We start from the raw sequence: 19,322 nt of genomic DNA, 5'->3' as shown, positions 1-19,322 counted from the left end.
TTGTTTGCAAAACTTTTACTCCACTGAAGTCAAAAATGCACTTCCTAATCTCATTTTATTTTTTATTTTTTTTGTCACCTTTTAATACCTGAAAGATATGACTGTGGGATTTTTCTATCTGAATGTTGTTGTGCTCCCGTAAGATGCTAAAATTGAGGGTGTGCCGTGTTGTTTTATGACTGTAGCGTGTATATGATCAGAGTGACATGGGGAACTCTAAAAAGATCCAGATATGAGTGATTCAGTTCTAACCTCCCAAATCTCCCTCACACAGGTATCAGCGCAGCCACGACGGACAGTGCGCCCTTTGTCTGGCGCTGGAAGTTTCCGACCAGCGGAACACAAACAAACGAGTCCGGTGGGCAAACGTTGTTGACAAGTGAGTTCAGCGCATTCACAGCTTTGTCCTATTTACAGTCAACACCCGGTGCAGCTGCAACCAAGACCCGTCTCTCTCTCTCGCTCTACAACATTAGCTGCCATGTAAGCTAATACATCAGCTCAGCCCCTAAATTATGAACGCATGCAATCTAAACAGACATCTAAGTATTTCTAAACACGCTGTGTTGGAACTTTGAAGCTGCTCTGGGGGGAAAACCGAACATTCATACAACAATCAAGTCCAATCATGTATTTTCAGATCACACTTGAACTGCAGTCAAGGAGTCTGTGATTGATTTGTTTCCTGGTATTTTAGGACAAAAACATGACAATTGGAGAACATACAAAAGATGATCTTTCACCCTGGAGACTATCACAGTCTAAAGGTCCTTCGGAGTCCCATGACCATGAATGAACATGAATCGCTACTGCATAACTACATGTCTATACATATGACTGACTCACATCCATCATCTACTACAAGTTTTTCACTTAAACTTGGCCCACAGCACTGTACCAGAAGCTTCTGGTCATAATCTTCCGTCATAAACAGAGCTAAATGGCTTTAACAAGCTAAATCCTCTCTGTTAATTGAGGAAAGTAATTTGAAACTTCTCAGAGTCTGTTCCAGGATTGTCCGCAGCTCGTAAAGAAAATCTTGAAAAAGAGGAAATAAAAGGTCTTCGCAGAGTATGGCTATAAAGAGATTTAAAGATAACCTCAGGGTTTCACTTTGTGCCGCTGCTAAGTAAATAAACGTCTCAGTGTCGAAAGACAAACATGTTGAGTGAAGAGGAAAGTCCCAAGTGAGTAGGAACATTCTATTGTAGTCTTATAGAATCGATACCAATATATTATGATGTATCCTGTATCCTATAATAATAATAATAATAATAAGAATAAGAAGAAGAAGAAGATCCAAACAAATTTTCCGTCAGGTCTTCTGCAAGTTTAGTGCAGTACTAGTAAGTGCTATATTGTAAATTGAAAATGGAAGGAATACTTAATATACTTACCGCAATAAAGTATCAAAATCTGATTTTGAATATATCTGTGGTCTGAAATAATCATACTTCATAACAGTGATAGCGTGACTGAATTAAATAAATAAATGTTGGTCCAATAAAAACATATAGTTAATTTAAAATTGACTTTTAAAAAGCAAAAACTATTTAGGTTTAACATATAATTTTAAAATATTTTGAAGTGGAAATATAGTGTTGATTTTTAGTGGGAAATATTAATAATAATATATAGGGTTTTTTTCCAATATGAAATTTGAAATCAAGTTTTATCTTGTTCTGAAGTACCTTTTTTCTCCAAAAATAATAGGACCTCAGTACGCTCCAGGCCGATGTGAAACCTGACAAGCAGTTTGAGAACTTTACAGGACTCTGCACTTATATGGTCGCCCTATAAAAGAGCTCCTCCGAGACATATGAGGACTGGATCCTCTTTGAGAGATAAGCTGCAGTAATGGATGTGCTCAGCAGTGATTGTCCAAGTAACAATACTTGAGTCCCACAAGGTTGTGAAGCGAGGTTGAGGAAAGTTCAGGTGGATGATTTATACCTCCACTTTTTGTCCTGCACCTTTGAAAGCAAGTGGACCTGCCGAGGAGTGCTGTGCAAACACACACATCCACAGACACCTACTCAGGCTCTGACAGCCGCACACTTACCTCCGTCTGGTATGTCCCGTCCTTAGCTGAACTGGGGTCACCATTTGTGTGTGCTCAATGAGTTTGGGAGTCTTCACCAGTACATCAATGTCTAGAAACCCCTGACACGTTTTTGCTAAACTAAAAACTATGTAAATGAGTGGAAGCATTGCTTTGGGAGTAGCATCTTAAGAACCAGCCTAGAGGATTCCATCATCTACCATGGCTGAAGTCTCTGTTCAGCAATGTACAACTGCGTCAGGACCCAAATCTATTCTTGTCACTAGCACACAAATATTTGTAATTCTTACTCCCACGACAGAGAGTTTAGCGTGACACTGTGTCGCCGTGTTTATTGGTTTGTTAGCATCCAACTTCCAGCTCCGACCACCCGCTAACTTGTCAACAAGAGTCGCATCTGAACACTCAAACCAAGAGTGAAGTCTGAACACAAATTGGTGAGACTGTTATTTCCACGGTGCTCTGACTCTGATAGACAGTAAAAGTCACTCCAAAGGCCTGAGAGTGAGTCAGACGTCCGTCATGTTTGGATAAGAGGGGTTGGGGGGCAGTGGTCCCTGAAACTCTCTGGGTTTACTGCCTTCCGGGGCCGTCAAGGTCGTTCAGTGGCTTCGGGAGGGGGGACGCAACCTTTTTTGCATAACAACTTCCAGACTGCTGCTCCCCCTTTCATGCCGCATTCTTGTGTCAGGATTCATCGACCAGTTTATCTGCGAGCGAAACAAACTTTTACTGCTCAGATTTAATGCTCTGATTTATATCTCAGTAAAAAGTGCTCGTCTCGCTAGAAATGCAACTTGGACATGGTTTCGAGGGAAGAACAGATTGCCATAAAAGCGGCACAGCATTTGTTTGTTTTTCAATATTTTGGCCAGATTTTTTTTCTTCTCTTTTGTATTTAGTGGTGACCCCTCAATGACATGATCGGAGTTGGTAATTTCACGACATTCATGACAGTAATGATCATTGAATACAGATTTTTTGAATTCGTATAAATATGGAAGTTATTCTCATGAAGTAGTGATTTGTTTTTCAACTTTCTGCTGAGCGAAGACGTAGTTAACATATGGTTATCTAAGGCAGGGTTTTCCTGGATCCTGGCCAAGTAAATGAAAAACACCAACATATATCATAACATTTTACTCACCTGTGGAGAGTCTCATGAAAGTAAAACTAGACCAAACCACGACTAGGTGATCTGAACTAGTCATTACTGTCTCTGCTGATGGTATTGAAGGAACGGCGCTTGAGCCACAAGACTTGACTTAATTTCTGTTTCTGATGAAACACATGGGTTTTATTGGCCGTCATATCAGGAGCTAGGAATGAGGTCAAAGTTGAAAGACAAACTTGGGGTGAACTTCAACAAGTTTCCACCGAGTCGTTGTGATGTAATTGAATTTCCAGCTTCTCTACCCAGAGGTCCACGTCCCAACGTTTCCAGAGTATCAGTGACATCATGTCTGGTCTGGTATTCTTGCAGCATTCCAACTGAAACAGAGGTTTTGAATATTTTCAGAAGCACAGTAGAGGAACTGAAACTTCAAATCTGATGAATGTCTTTTGTTTGAAGGCAGTGATGTCACAGCCTGAGGTCAGGGTTTGTAGTTTTCTCTGTTCAGTCTTGTCTTTGAGCCGGTGGTTAGATGGTTTGAACACATGTCGGTGCTTTCTTCAGTAAGTGGTCTGGATGTGGGCGTTAGTTGACAGGCAGCAGGACGTTGAGCTTACACTCAAGTGTGGCTTTGTTGCAGACTCTGATCTGACCTGGTTCTGGAGCACAATCCTGCTCTGTGCCAAGTGATGATTCAGCTTTTGTCATGACTTTATTGTAAACCAGTCGACAGGAAATGATGGATCTGTTAAAGCTGCTGGGTCCGTACCTCTCTTATTGGTGTGGGAACGTCCAGTCTCACTCATGTTTGGTCCCAGTGGTTCTGATAATGGACCGACACAGTTATTCTTCTTAATTAAAATACATCCATTCTTGTTAAATAAAATAATAATAATAAGTATGATTAAATTTGCAGTCAAATTTTTTTTAATTCTTTTTTTATACAAGCTGAGTTTATTGTTTTATGCACCTTTTCCTTGTCATAAACAGCCCCTTTAAGCTGTTTCCAAATATCCCTTTTTACCCCATTCAACTTTGTCTTTTGATACATTTTGATGTTAAATTTTTTTTTGTGCATTTCTTCCCTTTCAATTTTTTTTTTCAATTTTCAAAACATTTTTGTAATGTAAAAAAAATCCTTTGTATTTAAAAAATATACCATTAATATTAATTATTAAAAACAATTTTATTTAGTTTATATGTGCATTGTTTTTGTAATACAAATGATCATCAGTGCATCTGCTACAAGTCTGATCCAATATGATTAAGCTCCTCTTCAGGCTGTTTCACAATCTCGGGATTGAAACAGAGTTTCAGCTGGCTGTGCATCTGCGGCCCATTCATAAGAAAGACCTGTGTCAATATTAGCGGAGCCCTAGCGCACAGATTCAGTGAACGTCCGGACAATGTGCCGCTGACAGAAGCTGAAAATCAAACCGGAGGGTGCAGTGACTCTTAGCGCACATGTTTGGTCAAGTCCAACCACGTTGGGATGAAATGGAGCGTATGTTGCATGGGTTGTTCTTTCATCCCTTATTAAGAGCGTGATGCTAACCTCGCATTGTGCTGCGTCTCTGGAATTGTTTGGTCCAGCTGAGCTAACAGGGAGTTTGTCATCAATATTGTGTTCTGGGTCTGCCCCGGGACCTCCTCCCAGCTGCCAGGTCACCACGCCAACAAGAGCACATCTGGTTCTCCCCTGGTTCATGGACGTCACCTGACATTATTTGGAGCGTCTTGCATTCACAGACTCCAACTCACGATGACTCAGTTTAAAAAAAAACAGGTGAACGTCTCACGAAAAAGAGACTGAGAAGGAGTGACCTAGGTCGAGAGACCACCTGAAGGAGTCGACGAAGCGTCACATCAGCTGTGACCCGAAGCCGTCTTGTCACTAACAAATCGTTCGCGGACGATTTCTCCTTCACTCGGCTTGGCTCTTTGGAAAACAAAAGTGAAGGATCACCTGTAAACAGTTGTGGACATGAGCCCGAGGGGGTTCATTTTGTCGGTGCTGACAGACGCTTCAGGAAACCTGACACTCCGGTAGTGAGCGATCCCTCTCTTGTCTACAGACTCGCCTCAACACAACCATGTAGGCTCTTAACAAACAAGGGCACAAATCTACTTTGTCACATATATTATTCTAGTGTAATTGTGTAATTTTAATTTTATTTATTTTTTCCTTCCATATAAACAACAACTTTCAACAATGCTTTTAGCTTTCCATTTTTACTCTTTATTATTAATATATACTGTATACATATATATATATAAATGTTATATGTATATACATATATGAAATATAAATATTGCATATATTAAAACCTTAAAAAAATTAAATATATATTTTATAAAATAAAATGAGAATAATGTGGTCATAACATTATGACCAAGATATTTCTTAGTTTTGCAGCAGTTTTCCCCACAAAGTTAAGCTGTCGTATTTAACTTGTCCTCACTAAAAGGACCCCTCAGATGTGGCCCCCTTTTGGGGGCAGGAATCGCCCGACATTGTGGAGCTGTCATGCCCTTGAGCAAGGCTGATGATGCTTGATGAGAGCAAGAGAAACCTGAAACCTTTCAGTTTAAACACAAGCAGAAGGTCGAGCCGCGGCTGGAAACAGGCAGCGTGTGTATTAAACGCCGGTCATCATGTGACCGCTTCAACGATCAAGTCCGACCTGAAAAGGCGTTTGGGAAGACAACAGAGCGTGTCGCCTTCATTTGTGTTTTTATTGTTTTCGGTCGTCGGAACAGCAGCGTGCCTCGCATTCAGATCTGCGTCTGTAATCTGCTCCTTTGGTGTGAAGATTGTTGAGTGGTGAACACGCGACTGTGATGATTCGTTCTGTGTCTAGTAAAGACAGGTAATTGCACCCTTCTTTAACAGTACAGTTCTGAGTGTGGTGTTAAGGTGGAGGCAGTTTCGAGGGAACAAAACAAATCAGTTTCTGTGGTGTTAGTGAGCCTCTTCAGACGCACCAAGCCAGGATGGCATTCTTATTGCTTTGCTGCTTCCTCAACTGGCATCATCAATATCTCTCATAATATCTTTGTTTTCATAATAAGTAACTCACTTTGCTTCTTCAGTTTTTTGCATTAATTCCCTTCAGAATTTTCTCTGTCCTTTTCTTTCTCCTCACGATCTAAACACTTGAATTTCTCACGATTTTGATGCCATCTATTCGGTTGGATGTTTTAAGGTGGCGCAGGAGCTAAAGTGAGAGCTGTTCAAGAACTGGTGATGGACATTAAAGAGAGTGCAGAGAAGGCATTACATTTATAGCTGTTAATGTGCAGGCAGCTGAGAATATTTGAGACTTTGATGTTGCCATTGTATCTGACTTTGCCCTCACTCATGAACAAAACCCAGCATACATGTATTTTGCTTCATTTATATTTGAAAGCACCACAAATTGAGATTAGTGATGCGTCTGTAAGTTGAAAAAAAATCCCAGAACTTCACAATGTTTCAAAGAAACTCTTCAAATTCAGCGTTGTAAGACTTGTTCTCACAATACATGAACATCGACGTTTGACTCCTGCAGCTTTTGTTCTTTCCAACAGCCGGTCATTACAGAGCAGGTCAGCTGATGTCATTTGTTCCCAAACATCTCAATAAAAAATGGCGTCATTAAAAAACAGATGCCGAGCTAGAACTCATATCCTGTCACCTCATGGGGCACATTTATTAGGCATCATTAACCGCTGCCGATTGACTCGCATAACTTCCCCTCATGACACTGCATCGTGCCGAGGGGGGCGCAAGTTGAGATTAAAAAACATTGCTCTTCCCTGAAAGTGGAATTAATATACAAATTTAACCATAAAGATCCCGTTTCTGTAATCCATCACTATCAAGATACACAAGTGTTTCTCACCACACTAGTCTTCTGTGGTATATTTCAAGCTTACTGGAGTGAAAATAGCAGAACACTGAGGAAACCTGGGATCAGATACACTCAATCCGCGCAATGACAAAGGACGTACGCCCTCTAGCGGGCATCTGACGATTTGAATGTGTTTTGAAATACTTTATCATTCAGCAGAAGTTTATTTATTTTTAATATAGAAGCATGACCCGCGCAGGAATTCAACGTGCTCCCACGGTTTGCCGTAATCGAACCAATTATTCTCGTGACTAAAACAACAGAATGTTTGGACACAGCGCCATCTATCGGCGAAAAATAATAGTGCTTTAATTTGCATGAAGGACTAATAAAGTATTATATATATATATATATATATATATATATATATATATATATATATATATATATATATATATATATATATATGCCTAGTCAGATGACATTTGTTGCTGCTTTTATTTTACTCTCCGCTTCATTTACTATTTATTATCTTAACCTCATTATAAAATGTTTTACGTATTACATTTATGTATTTTAAAAACGGGCGTTTGGTTTCCGTGTTTATTTAATTGCACCTGCCAAGTACCAGTTATTCAGAAATTTATGAGCACATTTTGTGACAAGATTAAATTCATTGTTCATTAATGTGGCCAGTTCAGTCTCGCTTATGTGAAACAATCCACCTGTAGACAATAGTAAAGTTGATCATTGGAAAGCTAGAGCGACGGTGTTTTCAGATTGGCACTAATTTGTGAGGAAAAAAAACTAATGCACGTGTTTGTATTTCTCCATTTGATCAGCAGAAGCGAGAATCGAGAACGTGACTGAGGTCATGCATTACCGTAATTACCCTAGCAGACAACGGCACTGTATTACATTAAATGACGATACAGCTTATTCTGATACATACATTTCTTTCTAGTATTGTGATGTATTTGTTCGTGATACAGTTCGAGACATGTAATGCAATGTTTTATTTAGCAACAGCGAAATGTGCAGTTGTAAAACATAAATGATTACAAACGGTTAAATTTTGCGATGCTTTTAAGTGTCGTCGGAGCAGTCCTTTTATGGTTTTATTTATTGGTGATTATATTACGATTAAAGTCTGCCGATTTTTTTTTTCACAAAGCTGAAATATGGTATTCATTGGATGTGAATACCGCCACGACAGGTGTGTTTTTTCATGCAAAAAAGCACATATCGAGACAACGTTTAAAATTCCAACTTTCATGAAGGCATCACGGAAACACTCCGGGAAGAATGTCCTTGCGCCGCTACTACAGGCATAAAGTTCAACACTACAAGAGGTTCTGTACGTGGCAGCGACTAACACCCTTTCTGTCGTATCCCGAACCCCCCGGGGACCGCTACTGTCCTCCAGAACCGGATACTGTTCGTCACAACACAGCGGTGAACAGGTAAAACAACGCTTTTATGAGCCTCCGAATGTCGACGTCTCATCCCTTCATGGAAGCAGCGGCACCAGCGAACACGTTGGGATGTTCTGTCCACACACAGCCGCTGGTTTAGCGAAACAGCTCCCTTCTAAATCTGTGGAACTCACGCGGACTATTTATATTGGCCGCTTGTGTTTATTTCTGTCTAGTTAGCCAGTGGTAACGTGAGAGTGATGGGTTCTCACCTCGTTTTGAACTTTTCTATGGTGGAACTTGTTGTGTTGTGCGCGTGTTTTACATATACGTTGCCTCAAAGTCGTTTATCAAATGTCGCGATACACTGAGAGTTACGGGAACGAACGGTGGTCTGAAATTTCTAGAAACAACTGACCCGGTGACGTCACTCCCCCCATGAGCAAGTTCAGCAAAAGTGAATGTATTTGAGCGTAACGTTAGGGCTCTATTAAAATACCAGTCTGTCGCATTTTAATGGATTGACAACATTTGGCTTCTGTCATTGGATGGTGGATTGATAGCTTTTCTGAGTCTGAGCTGCACTGCGATCGAGGATGGTGAAGAAGAGAGTGCATGCAGGTGGGACGGCTGTGACTCGACCACAGTGATTTTGAAGCTGCGTGGAACCGTGTCGCTCGATGCTTCTGAGTGTAAGGAGTCAGATGAGTCAGAGATGATTCTGTCACTGAGAGTCATCCGAAGGGAGCAGATCTGAATTGAGTGCAGTGTGCGGAGAAATTTGGGAGGACAGATGGTGGAGGAGAGGAGGACAACTTATGTGGTTCATGCTGTGACTCACAAGGCTGAGCTGCGATGGAAACCCTGGTGGAAAATGACAAATGTTCATGTTTTACTTAAATCTGTACTTGACTGCAACAAGATTGATTTGCTTATGGGTTAAAATGATACTGATAAGCATATGCAAACACGGACCATCTGCTGTGTCATCCTGCTTTGCTTTTCTGTGACACACAGGGCTTCATTCGTTGTTGTTTCGTTTCAGTCCTCATTCTCTTTCCACCGAAGCAGCTTCATCCACAGAAACCTTGTGTGTTTACATACCAAGATGAGTTCTTCTTTACAGCAGGGCGCCGTGTTTGTGCATCTGTCCTCTCAAGTGCTGGCTAATGGGGTCAGAATTGGGGTCATGCGGTGTAAACAGTCATCCATTACTTCACCTGCTCCTGTCTGGTTTTGGATGGTGCTTTTAATTAGGTGTGGTATTGCCTTCTATCTTTTGTGCTCTAAATACTGTAAATACAGTATTAAAATTTTGTATATATCATCAATATAATAAAAGTTTAACCAAGGATATGATTCATGTTCTATTTAACGTAAAAGTACTATTAATACAGTTTTCAATTTTAATTTGTTACATATTTAAATAACTTATTTTTTTGCTACATTTCTTGCTTTATTTTATCATCCCCCTTATTGATAGAATAATAGTAATTAATTTATATAAATTATTTATTTTTCATAATTTGATTTGCCTTATTGATGTTACTGTTTTTTAAATTACACTTTATTAATAATTAATAAAACAAAGTGATTTTAAGATCTCATGACTGTTAAATTATTTGTTCTGATGATGATTAGATCCTTTTTTATTTTATGTATTTTTTTTTAAGTCTAGCAATTTATTTTTCTATTGCTTGGGTAATTTTCTGGATTTTTGTGTGTGCTACATGTACAGTTTGTTTCATATATAATTATTATATACTTTTTTTTTCAGGTATTATACGTCTCTCCTAGAAGTAGAAACAATGTTATCCCATATATCAGCTCATAGATTTCGGTTTTTCACAAAAGTATCTTGTAAGTACTTTTTTTCTTTGATGGTTACGGTTTCAATTGCACAGTTTAAGGAACTGCCTAGTTTCTGGCGATCATGTGACCGTCAGAGGAAGTGTGCCCCCCACTCTCTTCATCACTCACTTTATTTATGCCTGTACACAGATGTTTAGCATCACTCCAGTTTGCATCAGATTGTTGGTCCAGGATTGTGACACGTAGAAGTTTTTGTTTTGTGCTCGTGGAGAGCGTGAGATCCTTCCAAATGTCGGGTTTGTCTGAGCATGTTCTCAGCATGTGGATGCCAAATGTTCATATTGCACTGGCTCATACATGTGTGTCTTCGGCTTGCAGGAAAAAATACCTCACACTTACTTCTCACAAGACTGCAGTCAGAACTGTCTCACTGGAGTTTGGAGAAAGACGTGTAATTAAGTACTTTCCAAATGTCCTGGTATGCAACTAAAGTCTAAACATAGGTTGGTGTTTTTTAGAGTGAAACAACTCTTCTGTTTAACCCACAACTCCTCAGGCCCACCTCTTAAAAAAACTCCACCTCTGTATTATCAGGTCCACATCAGTGATGCCTTTATGTTACCTAGCCTAAGTACATGTATTTTTACATCACTCTGAGAGAAAAGTCTTTGAAATTACACCAAAATTTGGTCAAAAACTGTACGTGTTTTGACATTTTCTTGACCTCACAATGGTAATGTTTTCCTGAGAAGAAGGGGCCCTGCTTATGTTTAGGCTATATCATCATGAAACTGGATTATACTATGTGTAAGTTGGCAAAGTTTTTATGAAATGATTAGCCATCCAGGTTCCTGGTTTTGAAGGCAGCCCTGTTTTTGCACTCACATCAATGATCAGATTGCAAACATGTGTGACCATCATGTTCTTCTGTCCCGCTGGACTCGGCAAGATGAGAAATCCAGAGAGAAAAACTTGGCTGATCAGAGCTGCAGCTAGTAAAGTCTTGTACAACTTCCCATGTTCTGTTTTTAGTGAAAGCAGATCTGGGAATTCACCATGAAATCTGCTTTTAGGTTGGTGCCAGGTGGAGGGACTGACTTTGTATCAAAAGCAACAAGTGACAGCCAGGGCATTTTTGGGTGGAAGGAATAGCACAGATGGAAAACCTCTGGCTCTAAGTGGTCTCACTTGATAATAGTGTTTAAAGCTCAAGTTCAACATCTTGTTTGTCGTTTTCCTCTTGACTTTTTTGTGCTGTGAGGGAAGAGCAGGTGTCTGGGTGACAAAAGATTGAAGTACTCCCCCCGAGCTCATCCAACGTCCATCCATTCCTTCCTTGACTTGAGGTCACAGAGGCAGCAGTCGAAGCAAAGAGACCCACATTTTCTTCTCCTCCGATACCTTGTCGTGCTCCAGCATTGGCATGCCTGGAACACCTTACTAGGGAGGCGTGAGATGCTTGAGCCACCTCACCTATCTTCCCTCAATGCAGTGAAGCAGTGGAACTTCATTGAGTCTCTCTCTGAGTGCAGACACTTTTAACATTAGACCATTAGTATGAAGTAAAAATCAAGTCATGAAAAGGTTAAGTTACTTGGAAATCAATGCCCTGACTCAGTCCTGGTGAAGTTCCTCGTCAGAAAGGTCACAACCTGTGAGCTAGAAAGTGGGTCTGAGTTGCTCCCAGGAATGTGATATCGCCGATACGACCTGCAACAACAAGTACAGTAGTGTTTGGACACACATGTGACTCTGAAGAGCATTTTCTTGCTTGCAGGTTTGTGTTTCACACTCTGTAAAAGTTTGTTTTTCTAATTCATAAATTCCCCCCAGAGCAACACGCCAGGCTGAACTGTGTCCAAACATTTGCTGTTTGTGTTTTCAGAGGGAACATTTTTTTGGCTGCAGTTTATGAGCAGAAGTCTCACGCCAACAATGATATCTTGTAGAACATCTTCTCTAATCCTGGTGTCAATGAGCCAAGTGTTCAACTCATTCAAACATTTGTAAAGATTTGAAGCATTTAACCTGGCTTTCCATTTATGCCTTGACCTCCCATCTTTTTGGACTCTGATATTATTATATTATTCAACTAATTTGAATTGTTTATTTATCTAATGCTCAAACTATTTCAGTCTGACTTTTATTTTGACATATATGTTGTTTACATTTAGTTATTTTCAATATGGATCAGAATATTTCTGTATTTTTAATTTTTTATAATTTTCTGGATATGTCTTTGCTATTCCCAATATGATGTCATGTTTTTCAGATTTGTCCTACCATGGAAATGATTTCTTGTAAAATATTTTGGAGAAGTTGGAAGAATATTTTCTATAATCTTGCATCAGTAAATCAACAGGAGTGTGTTGGCCCACAGACGTCTTCACTGCTTGTTGTTGCATGTTTTGCCTCTTGCCTCTGCCTTTGTGTAGCTTCTCTGTGACTGATGCGAGATTTTGTTTACCTATCTGTTTCAGGACTATTCAGAATGAGGATGTTCTTCATCGTCATCTGCGCTCACCTATGCGGCTCTTTCTGGACGACGCACGCAGAGGTCTTCACATCCATTGGTATGTTTAGAGTTCAGAGTTTAACTTTAGTGCCCCAGAAGTCCTCAGCATTCAGTGACACATTAACATTTGGACCCAGCAGAGCTCACACCATGTCAAGCTCTAGGCCACATAAAAGCCCTATTTATGTCAAAAAGAGTCAACTTCAGGGTCACTTAAATCCAGTTCTGATTTTGTAACCACAGTTGACTGATTCTTTTATCCAGATGTTTTCACCTGAAAAACATGCTTCACTGAGTCATCTGAAAATCAAAAGCTTATTTCATCCCAGATGCTTCTCTGTCGCCAGAAAAAGATAGCCATTATTGTGCGCCTCATTGTGAAGCGTGTGCGTCTGTTTGTGCCCGCAGGTCAGATGACGGACCTGATCCACACGGAACAGGAGCTGGTCCTGTCTTTAAAAGAGTACATCAAAGCTGAAGAGTCCAAACTCAGCGCCATCAAAAGGTGATGAGGCCAACTGTGCTGGTGAACTAGTGACGCGTCACAGTTTTCAATTTTCACCAGAATAATGGGATTCTTTCTTCCAGCTGGGCGACCCGGCTGGATGAGCTGACCCGACTGTCGACCTCTGACCCCGAAGGCTACCTGGCCCATCCTGTCAATGCCTACAAGCTGATGAAGAGGCTGAACACCGAGTGGTCCGAACTGGAAAGTCTGGTGCTCCAGACTCCCTCAGATGGTAAGGCACTTCGGAACCATGTGCTTTTTGTCTGCTAATGTAAAATGTCCCGGGAAATAGTTAACATATAGTTAGACTTTTAAAATTGACTACCTTTTATTACGCTCAAAAATGTACATAAAAACCATAAATCCCTCCAGTCTCTCAAAAATGATGCTAGAATGAGTAAGAGGTTGAAGAGTCACGGTAATTCAAAGTGCACACCATCAGTGTAGAAGTTATGAAGGATGACTTGAAGTGGGGCTGTCCCGTTTTTTAGTAAATGAGGGGCCGCATCACAGAGGCAGTAAAAATAGAGGCATGTCGTCATGACAACCAAAGGTTTCTTCAGTCCAAATGTGTGGAACAGCGCAGTCACTCTGACCGCTGCTTATATTTGACTCGTCTTCCAGAACAAGAGGAAACAGATCTGATCTTGTTTCAGCCACAGCTGTTGCTCGTCTCATGTTTTGGCTTTGACTCTCCCAACGCCGAGGTCTTTGTGCGAGAGTTTTTATGACTTCTCACCTGGCCATGGTTCAGATCCACGCTGGAGATCCATAAATCTGTTCCTGTCATCATCATTAATGCCTCATCAGTTGCAGCTTCTGATGCTGAGTGATGTGTCTCTTATAATAATAGTAATAGTAATAGATTTTATTCATAAGAACCTTTCAAAAACACTCAAGGACACTTCTATCTAACTATCCTGTAGAATTTCCCCACACTGGGACAAATAAAGGACATTGAATATAATCTATTAGTCATGTAATGATCTGAAATGAACAGCAGATGGCACTATCGCCGTGGTGTTGAGCTAGTGAAGAAGAAATGCATGGGAAAACACTTCAAAATTTTGTCACCATTAAAGGTTGATTATTTCAGTGATTCAATTGTGTGTTCAAGTTTCTTTCTGTTTTAACCTAAGATAGTCACGTGACCGGAAGCGTTGCCAGGCCTATTGAAAATCAATAGAAACTGTTGATCTTTCGTAAGTCCAAGCGAACACCACCTAAATCAAGCTACTTCTAAGGTCCTACCAGCTGTAATTCATACGGGCTACATTTCTGAAGCTTGATAGAAATGCGGAAACAGCTCAGTAAAAAAAGTTCAGTTTGTTAGATTGGATTAGATGGCCTTTATTGAGATTATTAAATCTTCATCTTCTTCTCGGGATGGAGTCCAGCTGTGGCGCTTAAACTCAGCGGTGGTATACAGTTGTATAATTTTAGTTTCTAATGGCATGAAATGTCTTGTCAGAACTGGATGAAGTGGCTGAGGCAAAATCTCATCTCTCTCTCCCTCAGGCTTCATTTCCAACATGTCCATCCACAGACAGTTCTTCCCAGACGAGGAGGACCAGACGGGCGCAGCCAAAGCCTTGATGCGCCTTCAGGACACGTACCAACTGGACTCGGAGGCTTTTTCTCGAGGAAAGCTGCCAGGTAACCGAGGAGTTAATTGAGGTGTGACTGTGTGCCGACTGGTGTTCAGCTTGAAATGAAAGGGAGAACGTCACCGCACTCAAACCATGATGATTTTCTTGCTAATGATGGTGTGCATGTCAGCACATCCCCACTCTCACAAAATCACACCCATTCAGTGTCATCCTCATTCTTCCCTCAGGCCTTCTGGTTTACTCCTCATGGGGATTAAGTTGTACTCCAGATCTGTTATTAAGTTTTTATCTGGGTGTAATCACTACACATTTAAGCCCAATTGAAAGGAGAAACCAACATGCCATCGTCGCGTGCAGCACGAACCAGGCTTTTAGCTAAACCCCGCCCCCAACCCATAACCCCGCCCCTAACTCCACCCCCTTCCGACACACCATGTCAACTACTAACGAACAACTTGTTTTGTTATAAACAAAGCTGTAAACATCTATTTGTTCCAAAATAACTGGATAAACAACAAATAAAGAAGCATCTGAGTCAAATAACAAATGTTAACAGACTTGACCTGTTGCCACAGTAACACTTTGAGATGCAGGGGTCCCCTGGGCAATTGTTTTACTTGGCTGACCCTGATTAATTAAAATAATAATAATAATAATAATCATCATAATTTCTAAAAATAATGATTCTTTCCCTTACTTCAAGCCATCGTGTGTACAGCCTTGTATCTACATCTTTTTCAAATATTTGTGCAAGATAAGCATGCAGTTGTACCAGCTGTGATGGTTTTCTAAACAACAACAACATTAATTTATTCAAATTTTACATATATAAAGGCTTGATTAAAAAATAGAACTACTCGAAGTTTGATTGCTATTTTGCTCTCATTCTGAGAGGGCTGTGTATTTGTCTGCTTGCTGCTTGGATGGGGGGAAATAGGGTGCCAAATATTCTTCAGATTACAAAGCGATGATTTAGTTTTGTGAATGGCTGTTTAAAGTTTGGAATATATCTGCAGTTTTCATCCTGTCAGCAGTGTGCTTCCATGCTGCGACTCGCGAGATATGGTTCACCACGAGATTACGGCAAACAAATATGCCGACCACGATGGCCAATATACGGTAGCGAAATGTTTGAGAGTCTGAGAATTTGCATCATATTCTGCAAAATTATCAGGTGGAAACGCAATTTAATGTAAACCAGTGAGGTGACACTACGAGTTCGGCTTTATACAGGCACTAATAATACATTTACGGTGTCCTGCTCTGTTCCCAGGCGTCCACTCCAACGCCATTCTGACTGTAGATGACTGCTACGACATGGGGAAAACAGCCTACAATGATGCTGACTATTACCACGCTGTGCTGTGGATGCAGCAGTCCCTAAAGCAGCTGGACGCTGGCGAGGAAGCTGTGATCTCCAAGGCCGACCTCCTGGACTACCTCAGTTACTCTGTTTACCAAATGGGAGATCTGCCTCGAGCTGTGGAGCTCACGCGTCGCCTGGTGGCTATCGGTAAATCACTTGGAGAACATCTTCGACGACTTTGGCTGCTAAATTGGGGCAAGAGAGACATAGCAGACCCTCTTATCTACCGCTGCAACCCTGTAATTGATGACATCATCGTCTGCACTTTACCCTGTGGTGGTGGTCAGTGCAGCAGGGTGTGACTGGCTCCAGTTATTTTAAGGTCATGCCGCCACAGGAATTCAAGCATGTGATTAGAGGCTGAATTTGAGCGATGCAAACAACAATCAAGGTGTATTAATAGTTATTAAACCGTTAGGTTTAATGAAATTCAATATTTCCAGTTGAAATGAAAGAACCAGTGAGAAGCAGTTATTAAGGTGATGCACAATATCTCTAATATATACTTTGGGTAATAGTAAATGAGTAACTGTTATTGCCACTTATAATATATTAAGTTGAAATAAAATTGATTTAAATTCAGTAAAACAAAACTCAGTGTCCCATTAAAGAATGAACCAATGCACTGTATTGCTTGCATAAGAGCTTATATATATGTTTTAATCAATAATTTGTCACCCATGCAAAAATCTCTTACGCTGTACAGTATATACTATGTCTGATCGCCATGTGTCACCTTCGATTTGTCCAAACACAAGTTCAAAGGTATTAAGTTGATGATGAACAAACCCCTTGAGCTGCGAAAAGAAGGCTAACATTTAACTCTGAAAGTGCAGCCATCTAATCGAATTTCAATGTTACGGTTGCCTTGACTTGTAATTACAGATCCTAGCCACGAGAGGGCGGGAGGAAACCTCAGGTACTTCGAGCGTCTGCTCCTGAAGCAGCGCAATGAGCTGACTCATCAATCTGATGAGCCTGCTTCTGAGGAGCCCATCCAGCTGGGAACCTACACCCGACCCAAAGACCACCTGCCCGAGAGGGAGGTTTACGAGGCCCTCTGCCGAGGGGAGGGGCACAAGATGGTAAGATATGGATTCTCTCGCTGGTATAGATAAGATACACGATCTTTGTATAATTAAAAGGTTATTTCTATGAAATGTGTTTAACTACGAGCCTTTTTTACCAGACGGAAGCAAGGCGCAGCCGCTTGCATTGCCGCTTCCACAATGGTAACCAGAACGCCCGGCTGCTGCTGAAGCCCATCAAGGAGGAGGACGAGTGGGACAACCCACACATCGTACGCTACCTGGACATTTTATCTGAGGATGAGATCGATCAAATTAAAGAGCTGGCCAAACCCAGGGTAAGATGTGATGATGGAGCATCGCTTCTTGCGTCTTTATGTCCTGTCATCGACATGTGATCTGTCTGTGGTGCCACCTCTGGAATTCATGTTTTATGTATGACACACAAACATATTGCCAGCAGTCAAATGTGCTCTACGACATGTCCACTTTTGTCTCTTCAGCTTGCCAGGGCCACTGTGCGAGATCCAAAAACGGGAGTCCTGACCACAGCCAACTACAGAGTCTCTAAAAGGTAACATTAAGATTATTCCTTGGATGTCAAGACAGAAAGTCATCCTATTTTCAAGGACCAGCCCTGAAACATGGTCAAGATCACTACATACGGCAACAAAGAGGCTAAAAAAAGTTGCATTTTCCCTCCGAAAGGTATCAATATGTTATGTTAATTAGGGATGGCCGATAATTTATTGGACACGATATACCTACCGCCAAACACATTCTCCACGATGACAGTTCTGCATCTCACGATCACGACGATTTGATAAACTTGTGACACACTCGCTGCATTGCACCTGCACACGTGAACATGACGAGACCGACGGCACGCCACGCTCTCCAGCTCTGCAGCATTTGACAGCCGACACCGGCGTGTGACAGTTGTGGAGAGTGTGGTGGACTTTGGTTCACGATCGTAGTTTTAAACTTATTTTTAATAAAGGGAACCATTGATAATGACTCTGAGTCTCTGGATCCCTGTTGATTTTATTAGATGGAGTGGTCCTCATAGGTTCTCTGACATGGTTGTCTGCCTCCTGCTGGCGCCTCCCGCTGGCCAAACACCCTGGTGAAAATAGTTGGATATTGGATGGACATCCGCTCCGGTATTGGCGGCGGCGTCGTCCTCTTCTGCGTCCCTTTTAGGGTTCACTGATCGCAGACACAATCACGCAGGCGGCGCTAATACTATGACCAGGCATCAGTTAGGGACTATCAACAAATTCTAAAACGTTCAAAGTATTCGTGAAATATTAAATAAGGCAAAGAAAGAAAGAAAGGACTGACAGTTTGTATCATGATTTTGAGAATAGAATATGACAGATTTATTGAGATACAGCGGACAGACGGCTCAATTTAACGGCCAGGTTGGACACTTGGTTAACCATTAGATTTAGACATAAACAAATAGTGATGCTGGAGACAAACTCCAGTAATAATTTTCATCATGAAACAGTTTCAAGAGAGACTGTAGTGTGTACAACACATGGAATATAATTCAAATGGATTTATTGTGATAATTATTCTAACCGCAGAAATTGCTACATTTATGGTGATAACTTTTTTTGTCCATATCGCCCAACCCTAATGTTAATGAAATAAAACGGGTCAGATCCTACGATATTGCTAACTATAGATGGTCGACTCGTCATTTAGCAGAAGAGGGAACATCGATGTTATCTGGACACCACTCATCTCTGGCCAATAGAGGTCGCCGTGTTCTGAAGCTGGTTGCTAAAGAAAGGAAAATGTGCCGATTTGTTTTGGTTTTTAAGGTCAAACGTTTTAAATAATTGAAGTTTCTACAGTTTTTGTTACAGATTCTTCAAAAACTATTCTTTACAAAGCAGTTAAAAAAAAAATAATATTCGAGATCTAACGATTTGAAAAAAAAATCTTTTTTGCTATATCGTCCAGCCCAAGAGCAAAATGACTCTTTTGATCATGAAGCTTGTTGACCTTTTGGCTTGATACACAAAGCTTCTTATTAGAGAGTCCAGAC

The 19,322-nt window shown here is 40.8% G+C and overlaps 1 protein-coding gene across 6 annotated transcripts in view; it reads left to right on the top strand.

Moving 5' to 3' along the window:
- The window catches only part of p4ha2 (procollagen-proline, 2-oxoglutarate 4-dioxygenase (proline 4-hydroxylase), alpha polypeptide 2), a 35,417-nt gene that overhangs the window by 7,147 nt on the left and 8,948 nt on the right, over positions 1–19,322 (top strand). For 5 of the 6 annotated variants that reach the window (XM_053847061.1, XM_053847066.1, XM_053847062.1 and 2 more), the window contains 9 exons: positions 275–379; positions 12,717–12,809; positions 13,160–13,256; positions 13,340–13,491; positions 14,778–14,915; positions 16,143–16,382; positions 17,121–17,320; positions 17,425–17,601; positions 17,767–17,837. In XM_053847061.1, the coding sequence (XP_053703036.1) occupies positions 275–379; positions 12,717–12,809; positions 13,160–13,256; positions 13,340–13,491; positions 14,778–14,915; positions 16,143–16,382; positions 17,121–17,320; positions 17,425–17,601; positions 17,767–17,837 (1,273 nt within the window). Of the gene's footprint in view, positions 1–274; positions 380–8,328; positions 8,473–12,716; positions 12,810–13,159; positions 13,257–13,339; positions 13,492–14,777; positions 14,916–16,142; positions 16,383–17,120; positions 17,321–17,424; positions 17,602–17,766; positions 17,838–19,322 lie in introns of those variants that run through there. The other variant, XM_053847063.1, reaches the window with a different exon arrangement.

Source organism: Synchiropus splendidus, chromosome 17 (assembly GCF_027744825.2).
Source record: "Synchiropus splendidus isolate RoL2022-P1 chromosome 17, RoL_Sspl_1.0, whole genome shotgun sequence".
NCBI classification, from domain to species: domain Eukaryota; kingdom Metazoa; phylum Chordata; class Actinopteri; order Syngnathiformes; family Callionymidae; genus Synchiropus; species Synchiropus splendidus.
Note: the sequence above shows the minus strand (reverse complement) of the source record. Positions and strands in the feature narration are given on the sequence as shown.